We start from the raw sequence: 23,446 nt of genomic DNA, 5'->3' as shown, positions 1-23,446 counted from the left end.
AGCATTTGGAAAATCTATTATTATCTGTCTCTAAGTCACAACATAAGAGAATTTGGGGTCATTAATGACATATCCCAAATTATCTAGTACACTTTTGACAGGTTCAGAAATAGTTGTCCAGAGAGGCTAAATAATTTCAAAGGATACATAGTTTGTGAGCAACAGAGCTAGAATGAGAAACAAAGATCCCCAAATCTGTGTCTGTCTGCCTCATTTCTCCCATTGCTCATTTCTTGCTATCAGTTTCAGGTCTTTCTATCACATTCTACATATAACATTCTAGTCCCTATCATCTTTGGCATCCATTACATGTGCCAATCTCCTTTTCCTCTAAACTCATTTCTCCAGTTAAACTGCTTACATGATGCAAAGGCCCCTCTCCAATGCTATGCATACTCCAAAAACTCATCTAGAAATGCTAAGGTTTGGGAAGGCCTGAGGCCAAAACACTATAAACAAAATGTTCAAAGAAGAAAACTACACAGCTCCTCATACAATACAATACCTGTAGTATCACAAATTCATGAAACTGCAGCTATAAAAGTGGAAGTGATGAGGACATTAACTACATATTTCAGCACTGTTTTAAAGCTAAAAAAAATACTTTTAAATAATTTCATTTCTAAATTTCATTGAATATAATTTAAGTCTTATCTTGTCTATTCTCATTGGAGAAAACAGAAAGCATTTCAGAATATGTATTCTTAAGGTAAATTAGGTGAATTTTTACTTTCTTAAATTATACAGGTTAAACTATTTTTCAAAAAGTCAGAAAGCTACAGAATACAGAAATTCTTCTTGATAATTAAGATATATAAGGCCTCTACTATTAATACATATAAGACACATATAGGGAATGGCAGAAACAGAATCCCACAAATGACAAATCAGAAAGATCAGATCTAATACGATAAATTCTGTAAGAGTAATTCCTCTACTTCTAAGGATGAAAGCCCTAGCAGCTGGCTAGCAGAAACTATTGGGAAACCACTTGGACTTAAGGAAAAACAAATCTCTGGGAAACATATGAAAAGTAGGAAAAGCTCAGAGGAGCTGAACTTGAAGGAAGACCTCTAGATCTAATCACACTGTGGCTCAACTTCTAAGACTTAAATCAAATTAATAACACAAGCCCAAGGCGGGGAAGCTATAACTTAGCAGAAGACTCTGAGTTTGAAAGACTTGGGCTTCTTGGTTTTGTTTTTGTTTTGTTCTTGATGACTTTAAATTCAACAGCAGTCCACAGTGTGATTCAGCTGGCAAATAAACTAACACAATCCTGGAATCCATTAGCAGAAGACATGGTATTCAGATTAAAGGCATCAGACTACAACCTATTACAGTATATTCATCTGTGGATGCCATAATTTCAGAGAGAAAGGAACAAATGGACAACAGTTCAGAGGGGGAAAAAAAAGGATAAGAATGCCAAAGACGAAATAAAACAAGATGTCAAGCCTGGAGAAGAGAAGACTAGTTGGCGAGATAGAATGTAAAGATAAAACACATAATAGTTTTCAAAAATAAAGAAGAACCATATTAGAAGAAGGATTAAAAACTGTACTTCTGGCTGGTATGTTGAAGCTTTGGGGAGACACACCGCAGCTGGTTCAGTAGAACAACAAAATTCCTAAAAATAGTCTGAGACAAAGACGGAGTAATCTATTTCAAGAGGTAAGTCTCCACTCTCCCATCAGTTTGGTAATAAGAAAAGGATGGAGAAGTGATGGGTAGAAATTTTACAATGGGGGGGGATTAATGTATCAGAAGGATAACTATACTATCAAAGCCTTCCAAGTTCTCTCCAATCTTGAAAAAATTAATTTCTTTCACAACCTGGGTGTCAAGGGCAATACGCACTCTCTCTAACAGAAGATTAAATGTACTCCTATTTGCATGTTGAAATCAAATATTATTCCCCAAACATCTAAACATAGAATCTTAATTTCTTAAAATTTAAATATCCCATCCTGAAAATTCCTATGATAATACTAAAAAGGGCATTCAACTCACAATTATAAAAAAACTAAAAACCAATGAAACTTTAAGATTCAAGTGCCATGAATACATTATTCATATAATTAAAAAACTGCATTTCTAGATTTATGGATTTTGGTGAGTCATTCAATTGAAAATAATAATTATTTAGTCCAAAAAACATTTTAAAAGGTTAAATATTAAAAGAACTTTCGAGATGGAATGTACTTGAAAGAACAAGAATACAACCTTCCTATTATTTATTATAAGCCATTAATGCAATGTATATGTTTTTAAAGATTTTACTTATTATGTATTTAAGAGAGAGAGGGAGAGAGGAGAATGAGCGGGCAGAGGGAGAGGGAGAAACAGGCTCCCAGCTCAGAGCGAGCCCGACGCAGGACCCAATCCCAGGACCCCTGGGATCATGACCTGAGCCAAAGGCAGATGCTTAAGCAACTGAGCCACCCAGACGCCCCAGAAAATTAATGCAATATATTTAAACAATCTTTAGAAAAATGTTGTGACTCATGTATGAATGACACACATTAAGAGACATTACTAAACTTCTAAAAGCCTACAAGGACAGATCAATGGTCAGTAAATTTGTTCTATAAAGATCCAAATGGTAAATAATTTAGGCTTTATGGGCCATAAATACTGTACGATACTGTAACTACTACAGTAGTACAAGTGAAGTCATAGACAATACATTAACGAATTCGGGTAACTGGATCCCAATAGTTTTACTTACTGAAATTTGAATTTCACCTCATTTTTACATCTCACAAAATAATTTTTCTTTTTCATATTTTTCAACCATTTAAATATATAAAAACCATTCTTAGATCACGAGAGGTACAAAAACAAGTAGTTGGCCAGTTTGCTGACCGCTGGGATAAACAGCCTTTACCTAAGTAGCAATGGGGTATGACCCATATATATATACAACATCTGACCCACTTCTCTTGTCATTTCTCCCAATCATCCATCCCCAAAGCTGAAACCCTTACAGCTGCTACCATAATAGATATGGTGAAAACACTTAGAGCTTTAAAAAAACAAAACAAACACACAAACACCTATTGATAATGATAAAACCACTTCTGAGAGTCCTGTAAAATGAAGGTAAAGATGAAACTGGAAGATGAACTTGGAGGAGGCCTTCCAGGCCTGACCACATTGCAGCTCACCTTATAATCCCCAAGACTCTCTACATCATTTTGATAAACAATATTAAGGATTAATATTAATTGTTAATATTAATTAATATTTAGGACTGTCTGTTAGGTCAAGCAGCTTGTTTTTTAGTTCCAACTTAGCTGAGAACAGCAATATTAAAAGAATGGCACTTACAACTAGGAAAGGTAAGGAGAAAAGCCATCCACAAACATACCTATACTCTCTTCTAAAGGTATTTTTGGAACCCAAGTCACTTGAAAATTGGGAGCCACATATAATTAGCTTCTTATTTGCCAACATTTCTAAACATGCTAATTAAGTTTTTCCCATGTTAGATATCCATAAAACCAACTTTTAATTTGCAATATTTAAGAAATAAAAATGTTATGTCATATTTAACCCATCAAGCACATTTCCTCATCCAGAAAAACCAGAAGGAAAATTAATGCCAGTTTATCATATCCATGAGCTAAACATACTAAGTTAGAAAATGATTCTGAACCCTGAATTATTCAATATTTCTATATAACTTCCAAAATTTTCCTCAATTGAACAATCTTTTCCATAGATGACTCAGAGCAGAATTTTCAAAATTCTACCAATTTACTATTATAAGAAAACTAGGTTGATAGGCTATATACTTTATAGTAGTAATAATTATTGAAAGCCTGTTATATACTAGGCATCAGTACTAAAAGTAACCAAATGACTAAATTAAAAAATATTCATAAAACTAAACTATTTTGAGGTTTTTTTAATGTCTGGGAAAGAAGACATGACCATTTCTTAATATTCAGCACAAATGCATGAAATACCATGGATTGGATATTATATTCTTCTAAAGGGGCCACATAATCAACAGCCTAACAAAGAACAATATAAACTCCTACAGTTTGGGCTCTTTGTTATTTGGGCATCAATAAAAATTCAGTTGTTTGCTATTCTAAAGTCTCTCGATGCTGAGGAAATCCAGACCATCATCCATCTAAAGACAATGTGTCAACTTGACAGTATACAATCTCATTAATCTTCATCTATCCTTCACATCTTGTCATTCTTATGTAAAATGGACACTTGAGGATATGACTTCTCTTCCCTCACTTATCAGCTGGAGGAGAGGGTAAGGCATAAAAGTCTATGGAGACTTCAGGATACCACCAGGAACCACAAGCAATCACTTTACTTAGCCTAGTGTGCTACATCACAGCTAATGTATTTGACATGTAAATATGACATAGCAGGAAATAGAACAATGTGATTCTTGAACTATGTGTCTTACTTCCTTTGCTGAACCACCAGAATCCCCAAGAAACTCCAGCTTTAGTTTCCCCAAACTACATGAAATTGAAATACTGTCCATAAAAGACACTAAATACACACAACATATAGGTGACACAATGATGTCAATTTCACTCCTCCGGCAGTCCAAGAATCCTCACCCTTTTAACACACTAACTTAAGGTCAGCATGACATAGAGGTTGTGGGTTAACAGACAATAGGATGGTAAAGTAGGCCAGCTAATTTCCAAGGCCAAACACCCTAATTAAATTTAGCCAAAGTTAGACCAACTGTATTATTTCTTTGACACTAGAACAGTCTTTTTTTTTTTAATTCCAGTTTTAAGCTAAAAAAAAATCTTTACTTTTTAGCAGCACATGAAATTTAATTCTTCTGTCACCCATACTCTTCCTATTACAGTTTCGTCCAGACAAGGCAGGTGGTGGAAACGGTCTATTCATTTCATAACAGGAAGTTTTTTTGTTTTTATATTGTCTCTTTTTTTTTTTTATTTTTTTTATTTTTTATATTGTCTCTTAAGATTGTTTTGTTTCTACCGGGATCTTCAGGACACATTTTGAACAAACACCATGTTATAATCACACATGCACTGAAACTTTTTTTTTCTAGGAGTATTAAATAATATACAAATAATGCTCTAAAATAGTTCTTCAGAGGAAAAAGTCTGCAAAGAAAAATGACTTTTGATATAGTATGTATCATATGAGTAGTAACAAAAGTACAATTAAGAAAAAAAATCCGGGGCACCTGGGCGGCTCAGTCAGTTAAGTGTCTGCCTTCGGCTCAGGTCATGATCCCAGCATCCTGGGATCGAGCCCCGCATCGGGCTCCCTGCTTCTTCCTCTCCCTCTGCCTGCCTGTCTACTTGTGATCTCTCTTTCTCTGTCAAATAAATAAATAAAATCTTAAAAAAAAAAAAGAAAAAATCCATATTCCACACAAATATGGAATTCTACTTGAAATAGAAAAGAATTAATTTTTTTTTTACAAAAATCATTGATTATTTAAAGTTTGGGGTTTTTTGTTTTTTGTTTTTTTTGTTTTTGCACAATTACAGAATACAATAGGCAGAACATTTAGACCCTGGTGCAATGTACTAAATTCAAAGTTGTACTTGAAAGCATAGCACATCATTTGATGATCTTGAAACCATTCTTATACCACTCAAAAATGCTTTTTCCCATTTACCAATTTTATGTTTTGCTGCCAGGAATAGTTTTATTATTTAATCCTTTACAAATTAAACATTATAAATTTTGAAAAATTTGAATCTCCCTGACCTAGTGAAAATAAGTCTTTGTACCTAGTTAGCAAACACTTTCGATATCTTAATTTAAATGTGCTCATCCAAAATTAGTTGGTTAAAAAAGTTGGATTTCTAATATTCAAAAACTCATCAAAGTATGTACGTAAATGCATATATATGTATACAAACATACAAGCATACATACAAATATGGATCTATACATACTATATGTTTGCATATGTTTATACTTCTCTCTGAAACATCTTAAAGAGGTCAATAAATCAAGGTATTAACAGTATGAATTAATATTGATACTTAAAACACTTATTTTGTACAATCACATGTTTTTAGAACTGATGAATTCAAGGTAACATTTTAAAAAGGATAAAAAAACATGGCTAGAAGTTCGGCAAGGTATTTCCCAAACTTCAATTTCTGAAACTCTGTGATGTTGAAGACTCACTTACGAGTTGCTGTTAATGAAACACAGCATATGCCTTCCTAAGGCAAATATTATCACCAGGCAAGAAACACAAAAACAATGCAAAATCTTTGAAATGTAAAAAAAAGAAAAACCACTTCCATTCCTTAAATCTCCTGTCTTTGGAAACAACTTCTGCCCAAAATCCAGTTAAGTATTTTTTCCAAGAGATCCAAGATATCCACAGACTAAACTATCCTAAAGAGAATGGAAAGGTTTTGACTTTAGAAAGCTGAGCTTTAAAAAAGGCCCCAAACCTTACAGTGGCTCAAGAATAACGTCTAATCTCTAGGTTTATCTTTAAAATTTCTAAAGGTCTTTTGTACCAGGTGTTGGTAAAAAACTAGGATAAATTAGATCTACTGTAAAACACAACAGTTAGGGTTCAGTTTAGGTCTTACGGGGGGAAAAGTAAGCAAAACAGATTATAAATCAACAATTCCACCGTATTAAGTAACAAACCTACAAAGTGTTACACATATAAAGAACATGAAAAAATGTATCCTTTACAAAAGGAGTTTAAATTTGTTTATCCTTTCCTATTTTAAGAGAGATTATATGTATAATTTGAAGAAAGATATATTTGGACAAGGCAAGGCAAAGAAATGCTGCATCTGAGAAAACAGCAGATTCCACAGAACAAAAACATCTCAGAGGAGCTGGTTCATAGCCAATTATATGACAGGCAAGGATAACCTGGTCTCTGAGGAAGTTAGAAGTTGTTCTTAGGACTTGGAACAGAATTCAGATAGTAGTGGGGGGACGAAGCTGAAGAGCACTGTGGTAGGAAGACTTCTCGTAGAGTCACAAGATTCTGGTCCCCTAGTGGACTCACACCTTCTCCCAGTTATTCAATCAAATGCTAATTTAGGTGTTACTGTGAGGGGCTTTTGCAAATGTAATTAATTAAGGTCCTGAAACCGCTGACTTGAAGGTGGAGAGATTTTCCTTTGTTGGGCCTAACCTGATCAGATGACACTAAAAGACACTGGGCTTTTCCTGGCAACAGAATTTTAAAGCATAAGAGGGATAAAGTATGATGGCAATTCTCACTGCTGTCTTTGAAGATGGAAGAGGCCATGTGGGGGTCTCTAGGAGTGACAGTAGCTCCCAGCTGACAGCCAGTAAGGAAATTTAGTCCTTAGGCCTACAATCACAAGAAATGAATTCTGACCCAATCATGTGAGATTAGAAAAGGAATACCAGGGGCACCTGGATGGCTCAGTCGTTAAGCGTCTGCCTTCGGCTCAGGTCATGATCTCAGGGTCCTGGGATCGAGCCCCACCTCGGGCTCCCTGCTCAGCAGGAAGCCTGCTTCTCCCTCTCCCACTCCCCCTGCTTGTGTTCCCTCTCTCGCTGTGCCTCTCTCTGTCAAATAAATAAATAAAATCTTAAAAAAAAAAAAAAAAAAGAAAAGGAATACCAGCTCCTGACAATGATATAGTCCTGCCAACTCCTTGTTTTTAGCCCGTAGTGAGCCTCTGGAACAGACAACTCTGTCGTGCCATTCCCAGATTTTGACCTACCTACAGAAATACTAATAAATGGGTGTTGTGTAAAACTGCTAAATTTGAGGTAATCTGTAACACGTAAGAGAAAACTAATACAAGCACCAATCAAGCTGAATCATATGGCTTGATTTAGATGAACCCAGAGAAGTTTATTGTAAACCCAAAAGCCCTACTTCAAGAAATGTATCTAACAGTGAAGACATACTCTATTAAGAAACCAAAGAAGACAACTATTAGATTAGGCATTGTAGAGAAGGAAACCAAAGAAATTTTAGAGCTCATTACCCATGGGGTAACCAGGAGAAAATATCATAAAATATATTCTTACCAGGAGTTTTTTTTCTGGATTCAGCACCTTTATTTGTGAAACTGAAAGGTGGGATTAGGTAACTTCTAGGGTTCTTTTAGTACTTTCTATGATACTTGTTAAAATACAGTCCTATCTTTTTTTTTCTTTTCCATAGACATCAGAGGTATCTGAGCATGGACCCAGATCCTGTAAGTGCTCAGAACACACCTTTCTTCTTAAAAAAAAGCTTTCTCACCTGTATTTGACTCAAAGGTCTTTATCGCAGAGTAAAATACCTAATTGAATGAAAGCAAAGCTTGCTTTCCACATAAAAGCTCCTTTCATATCTTTGCAAGGATTTTTTCTAAATCCCATTTTTAAAATTAAAAGTCGGTATATTTATGCACAGGGAAGGAGAGAGGAGCTCATAAGGTCATTTATATGAAGGAATAATGTGAACAGAAAAAAGAAAAATTGGTTCATGCTACAGGAGAAAATTTTTACTCTTAAATCCTTGCAAAAAATTATACATTAGGTAGAAATTAGACATTTAAAATTTAGTGAATTCCCTTTATTAAACTCTGACCTAGGGAGAAAAAGTGGTAGCAACACCTTGAAAGGGTTAATTTTGCAACTGTATAGCTTAGTTTATTGCTAGAGCCTAAGTAATTTCTTAGATAAAATCCATTGTCACTCTTATTCTAATCACTCTGAAAGCAACTGCAGACAAAGAATTCTAAAAAGCTGTTAATAATAACTTCAGTCTAACTTGTCCTAAATATCCAGAAATTTACCTTAGTAGGAATGAAAATGTTAAAAACGTCTCAAAAATAAATCGATGACATAAACAAACAAAAAAAGAATTTCAGAACTTCAATTCTCCATCTGAAAGTTTGATGCAACAATGAGGGGGGGAAATTCAAGGGGTTACAAAATAGTTTCATTATTACCAAACCGTAAGCAATAAAAACATAGAAGCTTTACTCTGTTCTCTTCATTTCCTTTAGTTTAAGATTTTCGGGATCCTCTAAATGAAAAACTGATTACAAAGTAATTTGTAATTACTAAATGAAAAAAAGCTAACATAATCAAATGATCCAGTTCTTACAACACTCGCACTGCTTTCTTTCTTACCTTGTCTATCCTATCTGGGCGGTTAGTAGCTGCCAAAATTGTCACATCCTTTAACTGTTCAATGCCATCCATTTCTGTTAAGAGCTGAGCCAGAACACGGTCAGCTACGTTCCCAGCACCTAAAGAACTGATTTTTAAAAATATAGTTTTAAAACTCTTTACCTATCCCCAAGTACTTTATTACTTTTAAAAGACTGTATATTCTATAACAAGAAAAATTATGTCTGTTTCAAAATATAAAATGCTTGCTTCAGAATTCATTACTTGTTGAATTACCATACCCCAAAATTAATTATATTCAAATCATTTCTTTTCCTCCTTCAACAACCATGTTCATTTTCTCTCCAATAATGAAATATGTAAGATCTGGGAAGCAAGTTATAAGATTATTTAAAGCAGTTCATCAAATACATACACAATCATGTAATTTAAACAATATTTACATTTTATATGGAAAACATACTGACAGGAATTGGGAATAAAGAAACAAACTAAAAACCCATTCCTCACATGAAGTTTAAAGCCTATATGAAACAAAAAAACTCTTTACACTCTTTACCCATAACAAATGGGATATTTCTGATGTATCTTGGTATTTTAAAATATTAATATTTTTAAGCAACATCAGCAGATAGGTAGTGATCACAATCCCCATATCTGGAGAAACAGGCAAAGAAAGATATGTTATTATGTGCCTTCCGTTAATGTACCAGGTCAATCACAAAACTACCCAGACATACTATAATTTAATCACATTTCCTTTGACAAAAAAATCCAAAACAAAACTAAATATTGATTATTAATAAGGAAATTCAACAGGTCTTACCAATGAACAAAACCCTTATATTACACAGTCAAGGCCCTACAATAACAATTCTCATTAGCACCAGCTGGGATTTACTAAGAACAGTTCAGAATTGAGAAATATGTAATAAACATCCGAGTGGACAATTACAGAGTATAACAGCATTGAAAGTGTAGTAAACATATAAACTCAACCAGATGTACGGGGTGAGGGGGAGAAGAGGAAAAGAGGATAGAAGGTACACACCTCATATCTCTGTCACTGATGACAGAGCAAGTGTACCTTAGTATAATCATCATGTAACATATTTAATTAGATAATTAGGATTTTTAACAGAATGTAGATCTCAACATGCATTACAACTTCAAAAACTTGATGTAGTGTATACACAGGGAGAGTAGCCTCTAACTCACATCAATCAAACACACATGAGGTTGTTATGTAAATCAGACTGTCAATTTATTGTCTAAATGTAAATCAGACTGTCAATTTAATGTCTAAAACGTTTGGGACAAAGGAATACCAGAGAAGCCACTGAGATTTATTTTGGCTAGCACTAATTCTTGCAAATAACTAATTGGCAGGTGCATGGATTTGCTAATCTGATTGTAAAAATAAACTCTGAACATTCTGAATAAATGGATTATATGCCCTTCAAAAAATATCCTCCATAATGTAACTCTTCCACATGAGAGCTTAATTGTCAGAAACACTGTTAGCAAAAGCTCTAAGGATTCCTTCATAATAACTACAAGCACCTAAATATTTAAGGCTGCCAACTGATTATATCTAAGGCCTTTAATTATATCTACTATGCTAATTAGTTGTGATCCTATATTTTCAGACACTAAGGAAGGTCACATCGAACAGATTTTGGGAGAGTCAAGGTGGGCTGTCCAGGGAGATGGTTTCTAACTTAAACCTTGAAAAATGAGTGAGAACCAAACAGTTTAAGAGGAAAAGAGAGAAGGAGAATACAGAACACTGAAAATGGAAATCAGTTCAGAATAGCTGGGCACAGAAGTTAAGGTGAAAAATGCAAAAGATCAATGTAGAGAGAGAGAAATCAAGGCTAGATAACAAAGGCTTTGTTATCCAAATTACTGAGTTTGGATTTTATCCTAACGTAAATGGATAAGTTTCAACTAGAAATATGACAAAATCAGATTCATGTTTTTGAGGACCACTACAGCTACAGTATGGAGAACAGATTATAAAACGGAAATACTGATCTGTTTTCCAGTCCAATAACAACTCTTCTTAGATACTTCTGAGATGTGAGATCACAGGTGTCTTCATCTGTTCAGGCTGCTATTACAAAATATCATAGACTAGATAGCTTATAAACAATAGAAATTTATTTCTCAGTCTGGATACTGGGAAGTCCAAGATCAAGGCACCAGCATGGTTAAGTGAGGGGTCTTTTCCTGGTTCATAACTGACACCTTTTCACGTCCTCACATGAAGATGGTGGGTAAGCTCTGTGAGGCCTCTTTTATAAAGACACAAATCCTACTCATGAGGTCTCCACCTTCATGACCTAAGTACCTCCCAAAGGCTCCACCTCTTAGAATTTCAACATATGAATTTGGGGAGGACACAAACATTTAGACCATAGCAATAAGACAAACCACTGCCCCCCAAACTGGAGAGACAGACAAGTTGGATACAAAGAAACCAATAAGCAGAAACCTCCACAGGAACCAGTGCTGGGGTAAGGATACTGGAAATGTAAATGATGAACTTCTGGAGGCAGTGTGGACAAGTCTGAGAGTTAAATACTCCAGAAAACACAATCATTGAGGGACCCTTACATTTTTTTGTGACTTTACCTCCAGAAGCCATAGCAGGTTCTCACAATGAAGACCTGAGGAAAATCTTGTGCATGTGGCAGGAGGAAGGGAAAAGTAGCTATTTTGAATATGCCAGGATATTCTGTACTTCTTAACAAGTCCTGCCTTCAAGAGAAACTATTTTACCAGAGCCTAAACTATGACAGGTTTCTCAGAACCCAACTGAGCTGGAAGAAGGGATATACCCAACTCCAGCCCTCTCAGCCATCCTGTATTACTCTAAGGGAAGGAAAGTTACTAAAAAGCAATTGTGAAGTTCACAGTCCAGTAACACAGACTAACTAAAAGACTACAACTAATCATAGGACCAAAGAACACCTGGCCTCTTATACTCTTACTACTACATCACCAAAGGCCTATTTACCATAGTTCCTTTTATGCAGTATCATCATGTCCATCTATCAAAATAAAACAAAACAAAATCAAAACTATTACAAGGCATACTAAAAGACAAACAAAACACAAATTGAAGAAACTGAATAAGCATCAATGAACCAGATAACCAGCAAAAATGCTGTTGTCAGACCAGAAATTTTTTAAAATTATGATTAATATGCTAAGGGTTCTAACAGACAAAGTAGACAACACTCAAGAAAGGGGCAACATAGGCAGAGAGGTGGAAATTCTAACACGCAAAAAGAAATGGCAGAAATCAAGACACTATAGCAGAAATAAAGAATACCTTTGATGGGCTTGTTAGACTAGACATGACTGAGGAAAAAATTCCTGAGCTTAATTATTTGCCAATAAAAACTTCCAAAATGAAAAAGCAAAGAGAAAAAAGACTGAAGAAAAAAAAGAAACAAGAGAATATCCAAGAATTATGGAAGCTATAAAAGATGTAATATATGTGCAAATGAAATACCAGAAGGAGAAAAGAGAATGGAATAGAAGAAATATTTGAAGCAATAATGACTGAGAATTTCTCCAGATTAATGTCTGACACCAAACTATAGATCCAGGAAGCCCAGAGAACATCAAGTAGGATACCTGGCAAAAAACTACCTCTAGGCATATCATATTCAAACTACAGAAAAGCAAAAAAAAAAAAAAAAAAAATCTTGAAAGAAGCCAGAGGAATAATACAGTTCACTGTAGAGGTACAAAAATAAGAATTATATTAGATAACTCCTCAGCAACCATGCAACCAAGGAGAGTAGAGTGAAATATTTAAAGTGTTGAGAGGAAAAACACCTACCTAAATTTCTATATTCTCTGAAATTATCTTTCAGAAATGAAGGAGAAATAAAGACTTCTTCAAACAAAAATTGGAAGAATTTGTTGTTAGTAGGACTGCCTTGCAAGAAACGTTTTAAAAAGTTGTTCCAAGAGGGGCACTTAGGTGGCTCAGTCGGTTTTCCTACTCTTGATTTTGGCTCAGGTCATGATCTCAGGGTTTTGAGATTGAGCCCCACATAGGGAGTCTGCTGGAGGTTCTCTTTCTCTCTCCCTCTGCACCTCCCCACCACTCATGCTGTCTCTCTTTAAAAAAAAGTTGTTCTAGGAAAAGGAAAATGATATAGGTTGAAACTTGAATCTACATAAAGAAAGAGCACTAGAGAGGAATGAGTGAAGGTAAAATAAAAACTTCAACTTAATTGATCTAACAGGTAATAGTTTGTCCAAAATAATGGTAATAACAATGTATTCAGTGACTATAGCATATGTATAAGTGAAATGAATGACAGAAATGATACAAGGAACTAGAGGGAGAAATTCAATTTTTTGTTATTATAAAGTACTTGTACTACCTGTGAAGCAGAACAGTGTTATTTGAAAGTGAATGCAGATTAGCTGTAAATGTATATTGCAAATTCCAGGACAACCACTGAAAAAAGGGGAAAAAATAGAAATACATATTTCATACACCAAGAAAGGAGAGAAAATGGAATCATAAAATGCTCAGTTAAAATCAGAAAAGGCAGAAAAATAGTCAAAGACAAAAACAGGAACAAAAAACAAGGAGTAACAAATATGGTAGTATTAATACAACTATATCAATAATCACTTTAAAACATCAATGGTCTAAACACATCGTTAAGACAGACATTGTCATAGTGGATCAAAGAACAAGATCCAACTATATGTTGTCGACAAAAAATCCACTTTAAATATAAAGATATAGAGAGTAGAAGTAAAGGGATGGAGAAAGATGCACAATTAATTCTAATACTAATCAAAATAATGCTGGAGCAGCTATATTACTTTCAGACAAAGCAGACTTCAGACCAAGAGAAATTATTAGCGATAAGGAGAGCTATTATATAATGATAAAGGGGTCAATACTCCAAGAGGACATTAACAATCTTTAATATGCATCACCTAACAGTAGGGTGTCAAAATACGTGAGGCAAAAATTGATAGAACAGCAAGGAGAAAGAAATGAATTCACTCATATAGTTGGAAATTTTAACACTCCTCCATCAGAAATGGACAGATCTAGCAGGCAGAAAATCAGTAAGAACACAGTTGAACTCAACAGCAACTTCAACCAACTCAATATAATTGCTATCCAAATGCTACTTCACCCAACAGCAGAATACATATTCATCTCAAGAGCATATGGAGTATTTACCAAGACAGACTACATTCTAGGCCATAAAATCTACCTTAACAAATTATAAAGAACAGAAATCATACAATGTGCGCTATCAGACCAGAAACTAAACTAGAAATCAATAGCAAAAAGACATTTGGAAAATTACAAAATACATGGAGATTAAAAAACACACTCCAAAAATGGATTAAAGAAGAAATCTCAACAAAAATAAAAAAAAATAGTTTAAACTAAATGAAAATGAAAATACAACTAATCAAAATTCGTGGGATGTAGTAAAAGTAGTGCTTAAAGGGAAATTTATAGCACTGAATGTATATATTAGAAAAAAAGAAAGATCTAAAATCAGCAAGCTTCCGCCTCAGGAAATTAAAAAAAAAAAGAGCAAATTAAATCCAAAGTAAACACAAGAAAAAAGTAGGAAAATTAGAGCAGAAATAAAATTGATAACAGGAAGTCAAAAGAGAAAAATCAGCAAAAGCAAAAGCTCATTCTTTGAAGAGATCAATAAAAACGATAAGCTTATAGCCAGGATAACTAAGAAAAACAAGAGAAGACAGATTACTAATATCACAAATGAAAGAAGGGACATCACTATAGGTTTCACATACCTTAAAAGTTTAATTATGGATTGACAGTTGACCCTTAAACACGGGTTTGAACTGCGCAGGTCACTTATAAGCGGATTTCTTTTTGATAAATACATTACAGTACTTTAAATGTATGTTCTCTTCCCTATGATCTTAACATTTTTTTCTCTACCTTACATTATTGTAAGAAAATAGTCTATAATACATATACAAAGTATGTGTTGATTGACTGTTTCTGTTATCAGTAAGGCTTTTGGTCAACAGTAGGCTATTAGTAGTTAAGTTTTGGGGGAGTCAAAGTTATATGTAGATTTTTAACTGCACAGGGGGTCAGCACCCCTAACCCCCACATTGTTCAAGAGTCAACTAAATTATGAAATATAAGAAAACTTTTATGGCCACATACTTGATAATCTAGATGAAATGACAATCTGTCAAAACCTACATGAGAAGAAACAGACAATCTGAATAGACCTATATCAATTAAAGAACTGAATCAAGAATTAATAAAAAAGAATTAATAATCTTCTAAACAGAAAGCATCAGACCCAGATGAGTTTACAGTAAATTCTAACAATCATTTAAGGAAGAAATCTTACCGATTCTCTACAATTTCTATTAGAAGACAGAAGTAAAAGGAATACTTGTTAAATCATTCTATGAGAGCACCATTATCCTAATACCAAAACCAGACAAAGACATTACAAGAAAATTACAGACCAGTAACTCTATAAATATGAAAAATATTAGCAAATTGAATTCAACAAAGTAAAATAATGTATGTATAATTCAACGATGTGTAAAAAATTTGTACATTGTGATAAAGTGGAATTTATCTCATGTATGGTTCACTGGTTCAACATTCAAAAATCAATGAACGTAATCTATCATATCATACAGGCTAAAAGACAAAACATCATATAATCATATCAATGGATGTAGAAAAAGCATTTGACAAAATCCAACACCCAGTCTGTGCATGATAAAAACTCTCCACAAAGTGGGTTTAAAGGGAACATACCTCAACATAATAAAAACCATATATGAAAAGCCCACAGCTAACATCATACTCAATGGTGAAAAAGATCAGTAACAAGACAAGGATGTCCACTTCTGCCACTTTTATTTAACACAGGGCGGAAAAGTCCTAGCCACAGCAGTCCACAAGAAAAAGAAATAAAAGACATCCATATTGATAAGGAAGAAGTTAAACTGTCACTATCTGCAAATGACATGGTACTATACATAGAAAACCCTAAAGACTTCACCAAAAAAACGATTAGAATAAATGAATTCAGTAAAATTGTAGTATACAAAATTAATACACAGAAATTGGTTGAATTTCTATACACTAATAACAAAGTAGTAGAAAGGGAAATAAACAATTCCATTTACAATGGCATCAAAAAGAATAAAATACCTAGAAATAAACTTAACTAAGGAGGTGAAAGACCTGTACTCTGAAAAGTGTAAAACACTGATGAAAGAAATTGAAAACAACACAAATAGAAAGGTATTTTATGCTCATGGATTGGAAAAACAAATATTGTTAAAATGTCCATACTACCCAAAGCAATCTACAGATTTAATACAATTGCTATCAAAATACCAACAGCATTTTTCACAGAATTAGAACAAATAATCCTAAAATTTGTGTGGAACCACAGAGACCCTAAATACCCAAAGAAATCTTACGAAGGAAGAACGAAGCTGGAGATACCACAATTCCAGATTTTAAGATATACTACAAAGCTGTAGGAATCAAAACAACACGGTACTGGCACAAAAACTGACATATAAAGCAATAGAACAGATTAAAAACCCCAGAAATAAACCTATGTTTATATGGTCAAGTAATCTATGACTGAGGAGACAAGAATATACGATGGAAAAAAGACAGTCTCTTCAATAAATGGTGCTGGGAAAACTAGACAGCAACATGCAAAAGAATGAAATGATCCCTTTCTTATACTATACACAAAAATAAACTCAAAACAGATTAAAGATCTAAATGTAAGACCTAAAACCATAAAACTCCTAGAAAAAAAAGAAAACATAGGTGGTAATTTCCTTGACATTGGTCATAGCAACATTTTTCTACGTATATCTCTTAAGGCAAAGGAAATAAAAGCAAAAATAAACTATAAAATATATATAAACTATATATAAACTATAAAAATAAAAAGCTTTTGCACAGTGAAGGAAACTATCAACAAACAAAAAGGCAATTGAATGGGAGTTGATATTTGCAAATGATACTGAATGAAAGAAGATATGTGCAAATGATATTGCTGATAAGGAGTTATATCCAAAATATATAAGGAATTCAAAACACTCAAAACCAAAAAAACACAAATAATCCAATTAAAAAATGGGCAGAGGACCTAAATAGACATTTTTCCAAAGAAGACATACAGATGGCCAACAGACATATGAAAAGATGCTCAACATCACTAATCATCAGGGAAATGCAAATCAAAACCACAATGAGATATCACCTTCCACCTGTCAGAATGGCTAAAATTAAAAACAGAAGAAAGAACAAGTATCAGTGAGGATGTCGATAAAAAGGAAACCTTGTATGCACTGTGGATGGGAGTGCAAATTGGTATAGCCACTGTGGAAAACAGTATAAAGGTTCCTCAAAAAATTAAAAATAGAAATACGATTTGATCCAGTTCCAGTAATTCCACCACTAGGTATTTACCCAAAGGAAATGAAAACACTAATTCGAAAATATATATGCACCCCTATGGTTATTACAGCATTATTTACAACAGCCAAGATATGGAAGGAACCCAAGTGATGTACATACACATGAAAACTCACACATACACACACACAACGGAATGTTACACAGTCATGATAAAAGTAAGATCTTGCCATTTGTGACAACATGAATGGACCCTCAGAAGGTATTATGTTAAGTAAGTCCGAGAAAGACAAATACCATATGATTCCACTTATATATGGAACTTAAAAACAAAACAAATGAATAAGCAAACAAATAAAAAGCAGAAACAGACCCAAAAATACAGAGAATAAACTAATGGTTGCCAGAGAAGAGGGGGTCAGGCAAAATGGGTGAAGGAGAGTAGGTGAAGAGAGTGGGCTTCCAGTTATGGAATGAGTAAGTAATGTAAATGAAAGGTACAACACAGGGAATATAGTCAATGGTATTATAATAGCATTGTATGATGAGAGACAGTAGCTATACTTATGGAGAGTACAGCATAATGCATAAAATTTGTGGAATCACTATGTTGTATACCTGAAGCTAATTTAACATTGTATGTCAACTATACTTCAATTAAAAAAAATATATATCCAACACCCAGTCATGATACAAAGTCAGCTAACTAATAATAAAGAGAACTTCTTCAACTTGATAAAAAAAATAACTACAAAAAAACCTATTACATCATACTTAATGTTGAGAAACAAAAATCTTTCCCACTAATATCAGGAATGAGGCAAAGATGTTCCCTCTCACCATTATTTTTCAACAATGTACTACAAGTCCCAGATAGTGCAACAGGACAAGAAAAGGCAAGAAATGATATACAGATTGGGAAGGAATAAATAATTTGGGAAGGAATAAATAAAACTGTGTTTGTGTGCAAGTGAAATGACTGCCTATATAGAAAATAAGGCATCAACCAAAAACTCTTGCCAACAAATACTGCTAGAACTGGACCTCCATGTGCAGAAAAGGATCTAGACATAGAGCTTACACTCCTCACAAAAATTAACTCAACCTGGATCACAGACCTAAATACAAAATGTAAAACTATAAAACTCCTAGAAAATAAGAGAGAAGAAAATCTAAATGATCTTGGCAATGCTAATGACTTTTTAGATACAACACCAAAGGCATGATCCATGACAGAAATAATAGCTGGACTTCACCAAAATTAAAAACATATGCTCTGCAAAAGACACTATCAAAAGAATGAGAAAACAAGCCAGAAGCTGGGGGAAAATATTTGCAGAAGACAGGTCTTATAAAGGACTGATATCCAAAATATAAAAAGAACTCTTAAACTCAAAAATTAAAAAAATGAAAAGCCCAATTAAAAAAGTAGACAAAAGACCTGAACAGACCTTTCACCAAAGAGTTATACAGATGGCAGTAAACATAAAAAGATGCTCAACATCACATCATTAGGGAACTTGCAAATTAAAACAACAATGAGATACTACTATATACCTATTAAAAGAGTCCAAATCCAAAATACTGACACCACTAAATGCTGATGAAGATGTGGAAAACCAAGAACTCTCATTCACTGCTGGTGGGATTACAAAATGGTGCAGCTACTTTGGAAGACAGTTTGGAAGTTTCTTACAAAACTAAACATACTCCTACCATATCATCTAGCAATCATGAATCTTGGTATTTACCCAAATGAGTCAAAAACTTACAGCTACATCAAAACCTGTACATTGGATAGCGTTAACACATAAGACTAAAAAATGTTAACCTAACTCTGCTACTCAATAATGGCAAAATTCTTCTAATTTTTGTGTCCCACCTAGAGGAGTTTGTGTAACATAATGAATAGCGCCAAGTGAATAGCCTACTTTCAGCAAAAGAAAAGATCCTGAGCCCAGATCACCTCTAATTTTACATGTGCTATTGCTTTCTTTGCCTTCCGCTGCTAGAAGCTATGCTCAAATAATGTGAGAACCCATCCTTAGCTATGCCCTATACACTCTCCCTTCCTCTTCCAATGAATTACTAAGACTGCTAGATGTCTTACTATAAATGTTAATGTATTAGTTGGGCCATCTGAGAAGTAAAAAAACCCTCAAATAGCTACTAGATTTTGTTTCTGATTAGGCAAAGGCCACTGTGGTATAGTGCAGGGGGAGGGTCAGAGGAAAAATGAGGGAAATAATTTCATTAGAAAGTGCAACAATTCATTCAATTCGATTCATCTCATTCATTCAATAAACATTCATTACCTAGCAGGCCAGGAACATTTTTAGGAAATGGAAATGAAAAGCTTATGAAGCCAGTCCCTATTCCCTCAAGGACTTTAGAATCTAGAAGGCAGAAAGAAAACATCACATTTACTTTCTTTTCCAAAATAAACAACACAGAATAGTTCCTCAAAGACTGACTCAAGAACTATAGATTACATCTGCTATTAATTTAAATCAAGAATTTGGACAGAATATATGAAACTAAATAAACTAGACTAAGATGACCACTTACCCTATCAGTAATGAAGAAGTGGCTCTAACTATAACCATGAATGATCATACTACATAGAACATTTAGAATCTTTTCTAGAAAAACAAGAGCAATCTCATGGCTATCAATGTTGGGTTTAGCCAGGGCTAGTACTGAATTTGAATACCACTCAATATACACTTTCATATGTGGTAATATTTGAGAGGAAAATTAAAACAATTACACTAGAGGATAAGAAAATGAGTTAACAAAAAATATAGATTATTACTAAAACACATGAATAGATTTTAACTTTTCAAATCTTATGAAATGAAAAAATTTGAATACATTCCAAATATATATGAATTTTCATCATATAATTCAAAGAGAACTTCAGTATGTTATAGCCTTGGATTAATGTTGTGAACATAAATTACTATACAAATTAACAGATTTAAAGCTGAAAGAATAGTATACATCAGCTTCATTATAAGCACTTTTTACATGAAATTATCAGTAAAAAAAAAAAAAAAAACCCTAAAAACCATTTGTGTTTTTCATTTTGAATCTAAATTTTAATTCACAGATTAGAAAAAAAAAAAGGCAAGGAGCTTTTAATTTTTTTTTTAAAGATTTTTTATTCAAGAGAGTGAGCAGAGAGAGAGACAGAGCATGCGCAATGAGGAGGGGCAGAGGAAGAGGGAGAAGCAGGCTCCCCGCTGAGCAGGGAGCCTGATGCAGGTTCAATCCCAGAACCCTGGGATTATGACCTGAGCCAAAGGCAGATGCTTAACCAGATGCCCCACAAGGAGTTTTTCAAATGCCATATTTAGATGCTGAAAGCTCATGACACACAACCACATTCTATTAACATAAACTAATCTAAATTTAATTTAAGAATGGGTAAAACATTTCACAAATAGAAAAATTGCCATTACCGTAATTGCTTTAGACACTAAACTCAACATCAAGTATTAGGTATAGAGTCCATATAAAAGAAATGGAACAACTGAGAGAAGCGCAAGATACCAGTTATCAACAAAATCATAATATGCATATTCCTTTTAGTTTTATCTTAAGAAGAGGAGAGATGCTAGGGAGTTAGAATCTGTAAAACAATATTAAATCAACATGTAATACAGAAAGGGATAGAACTGAGATAGTAAAAACAAAAATTCCCATGAATTGTACAAAAAAAGGGGGGGATTTCGTCAGGGGCCTGGAATCCATAAGAAAAAGTCAAATGAAAATTCTAAACCCCAAAACTGTAAAAGCTGAAATTAAGAATTAAAAAGATGAGTGTAACAGATTAGACACAGGAGAACAGAGGAATCTTGACCTCGAAAACAGGCTAGTAGAAAATATCCAAACTGATGCACAAAAAGAGAAAAAAGAAAGAATAAAAACAGTGTAAAAGACATATGGAATCCAGTGGAAACCTAAGAAACATATAGTGCCATATGAGACAGTTCCATAGAGAGAAAAGAGAATAAAATAAAAGCCGTATCTGAAAAAATAAAACCTGAGAATTCCCCCAGAACTATCAAAAGGAATCAAAGAGATCAAGAATGTACTCAGGATTCTCAAATGCTGAAGCCAATAAAATTACCACTAACTAGAGATGACAGTCTACGATCAAAATTTACAGTTAAGGTTTATTTCAAAAGTTTTCTTTGTAAAATGACTTCTTCAATCAGCAGCTAATATTGAAACAGGTACAAACAGGGTATTTCTCAGTCTTAAGTATCAATTCCACTAGTAAGAGAAACTGTAGATTTTATGGCACCTTTTGTTTGCATATATACCAATAACTGCTTACTCAGTAAAAACGTCAAGAATAGATCCAAGTGTTCTAGGTCCTATTTTGCTTTTACTTTCTTTACCTGACCCTGACAAGCCTAATGTGAACTTCTTTTAAAATGAATCATCTCATTAGGAAACCTATATACTTGGGAAGGAGTTGGGATTTTTTTGATGAAAGGTGGGTATAACCACCTGAAAGAAAATGAATTGGGGAGAGAAAGACATAGAAAAAGATTTTTATTTTTCCCCCGTTTTAAAGCAAAGTTCAGAAAGAGTATGAATTATACTTTCTTCAGATAAATACCATGAAGATGATAACACTACAAGAACAGTAACTACAGTTCTGGCTCCTCTATACACGTTTCTTTAAAATAAAGTAAAAAAAATTTAAGGGAGAAACTATTTTATATTTTAAAAAATTCCAAGCATAAGAATACTTAAATAAGCTATAATCCATAAAAAATAAAATCACATGAAACATTAATTTTGCCAGTATTCTGTATAAAAAGTAAAAATCTATTATAAAGATACAGCTTGTAACTTAAGAAAACACTAAAATTATTAATATCTTTTCTTATAGGCAAAGAAAAAGAAGACAAAAGAGGCTGGGAAAGGTAACCAGATTTTTTTTTTTTTAACTTTAAAAAAATTTTAAAGTTTTGGTGGCACCTGCGTGGCTCAGTTGTTAAGCGTCTGCCTTCGGCTCAGGTCATGATCCCAGGGTCCTGGGATCGAGCCCCACATCGGGCTCCCTGCTTCGCGGGGAGCCTGCTTCTCCCTCTCCCTCTCCCTCTGCCTGCTGCTCTGCCTACTTGTGCTCGCATCCTCTCTATGTGTCAAATAAAAAAAAAAAAGAAAAGAAAAAAAAGAGTAATTGCTGGATTCCTTTTAAGGCCTGATGAAAAGTGGCTTAACTTCAAGGAAATGAAAATACAAAGCCCAATCAGAGTCTACAAACAGAGAAATTTTCTGCTGCCATTTACACGGTCAGCACATTCCAAATTGAGAAACTTGATATACCTATCTCTGTGTAATTTAATCTCTTCAATTTTATATCCCTTTATAAAACAAGTTAAAACCTTCATTACAGGGGCGCCTGGGTGGCTCAGCTGGTTGGCCAAGGCTGCCTTTGGCTCAGGTCATGATCCCAGGGTCCTGGGATGGAGCCCCACATCGGGCTCCCTGCTCCACGGGAGGCCTGCTTCTCCCTCTGCTGCTCCCCCTGCTTGTGCTCCCTCTCTCCCTGCCTCTCTCTCTGTCAAATAAATAAATAAAATCTTTAAAAAAAAAAAATTTAAAGTTTTAAACATTTAACCAGTTTAAACAATTTGTTTTGATAATTAAACATGTTTTAAACAATTAAAAATTTTTTGAATATAAGCCTTTTATACTCCAAATAAAAAGTGTTGATTATTATAGTAGTAAATTCATCTACAAAATATAAGTCTATCCCTCAGAAAGAAGTTGGCTCTTCCATAAACAAATGCATTATATATATTTTTTAGATTTATTTATTTATTTTAGAGAGAGGAGAGAGAG

The 23,446-nt window shown here is 34.0% G+C and overlaps 1 protein-coding gene across 4 annotated transcripts in view; it reads right to left on the bottom strand.

The window, feature by feature from the left end:
* SPATA5 (spermatogenesis associated 5) overlaps window positions 1-23,446 on the bottom strand; it is a 335,078-nt gene that overhangs the window by 208,408 nt on the left and 103,224 nt on the right. For 3 of the 4 annotated variants that reach the window (XM_032412773.1, XM_032412774.1, XM_032412775.1), the window contains one exon: window positions 9,121-9,247. The exons of the other annotated variant lie outside the window; for it this stretch is intronic. In XM_032412773.1, coding sequence (XP_032268664.1) covers window positions 9,121-9,247 — 127 coding nt within the window. The remainder of the gene's footprint in view (window positions 1-9,120; window positions 9,248-23,446) is intronic. 4 annotated transcript variants of the gene reach the window in all.

This window comes from Phoca vitulina, unplaced genomic scaffold (assembly GCF_004348235.1).
Source record: "Phoca vitulina isolate PV1807 unplaced genomic scaffold, GSC_HSeal_1.0 scaffold14, whole genome shotgun sequence".
NCBI lineage: Eukaryota > Metazoa > Chordata > Mammalia > Carnivora > Phocidae > Phoca > Phoca vitulina.
The sequence above is the reverse complement of the archived record's forward strand: the minus strand, read 5'-3'. Positions and strand labels throughout refer to the sequence as shown.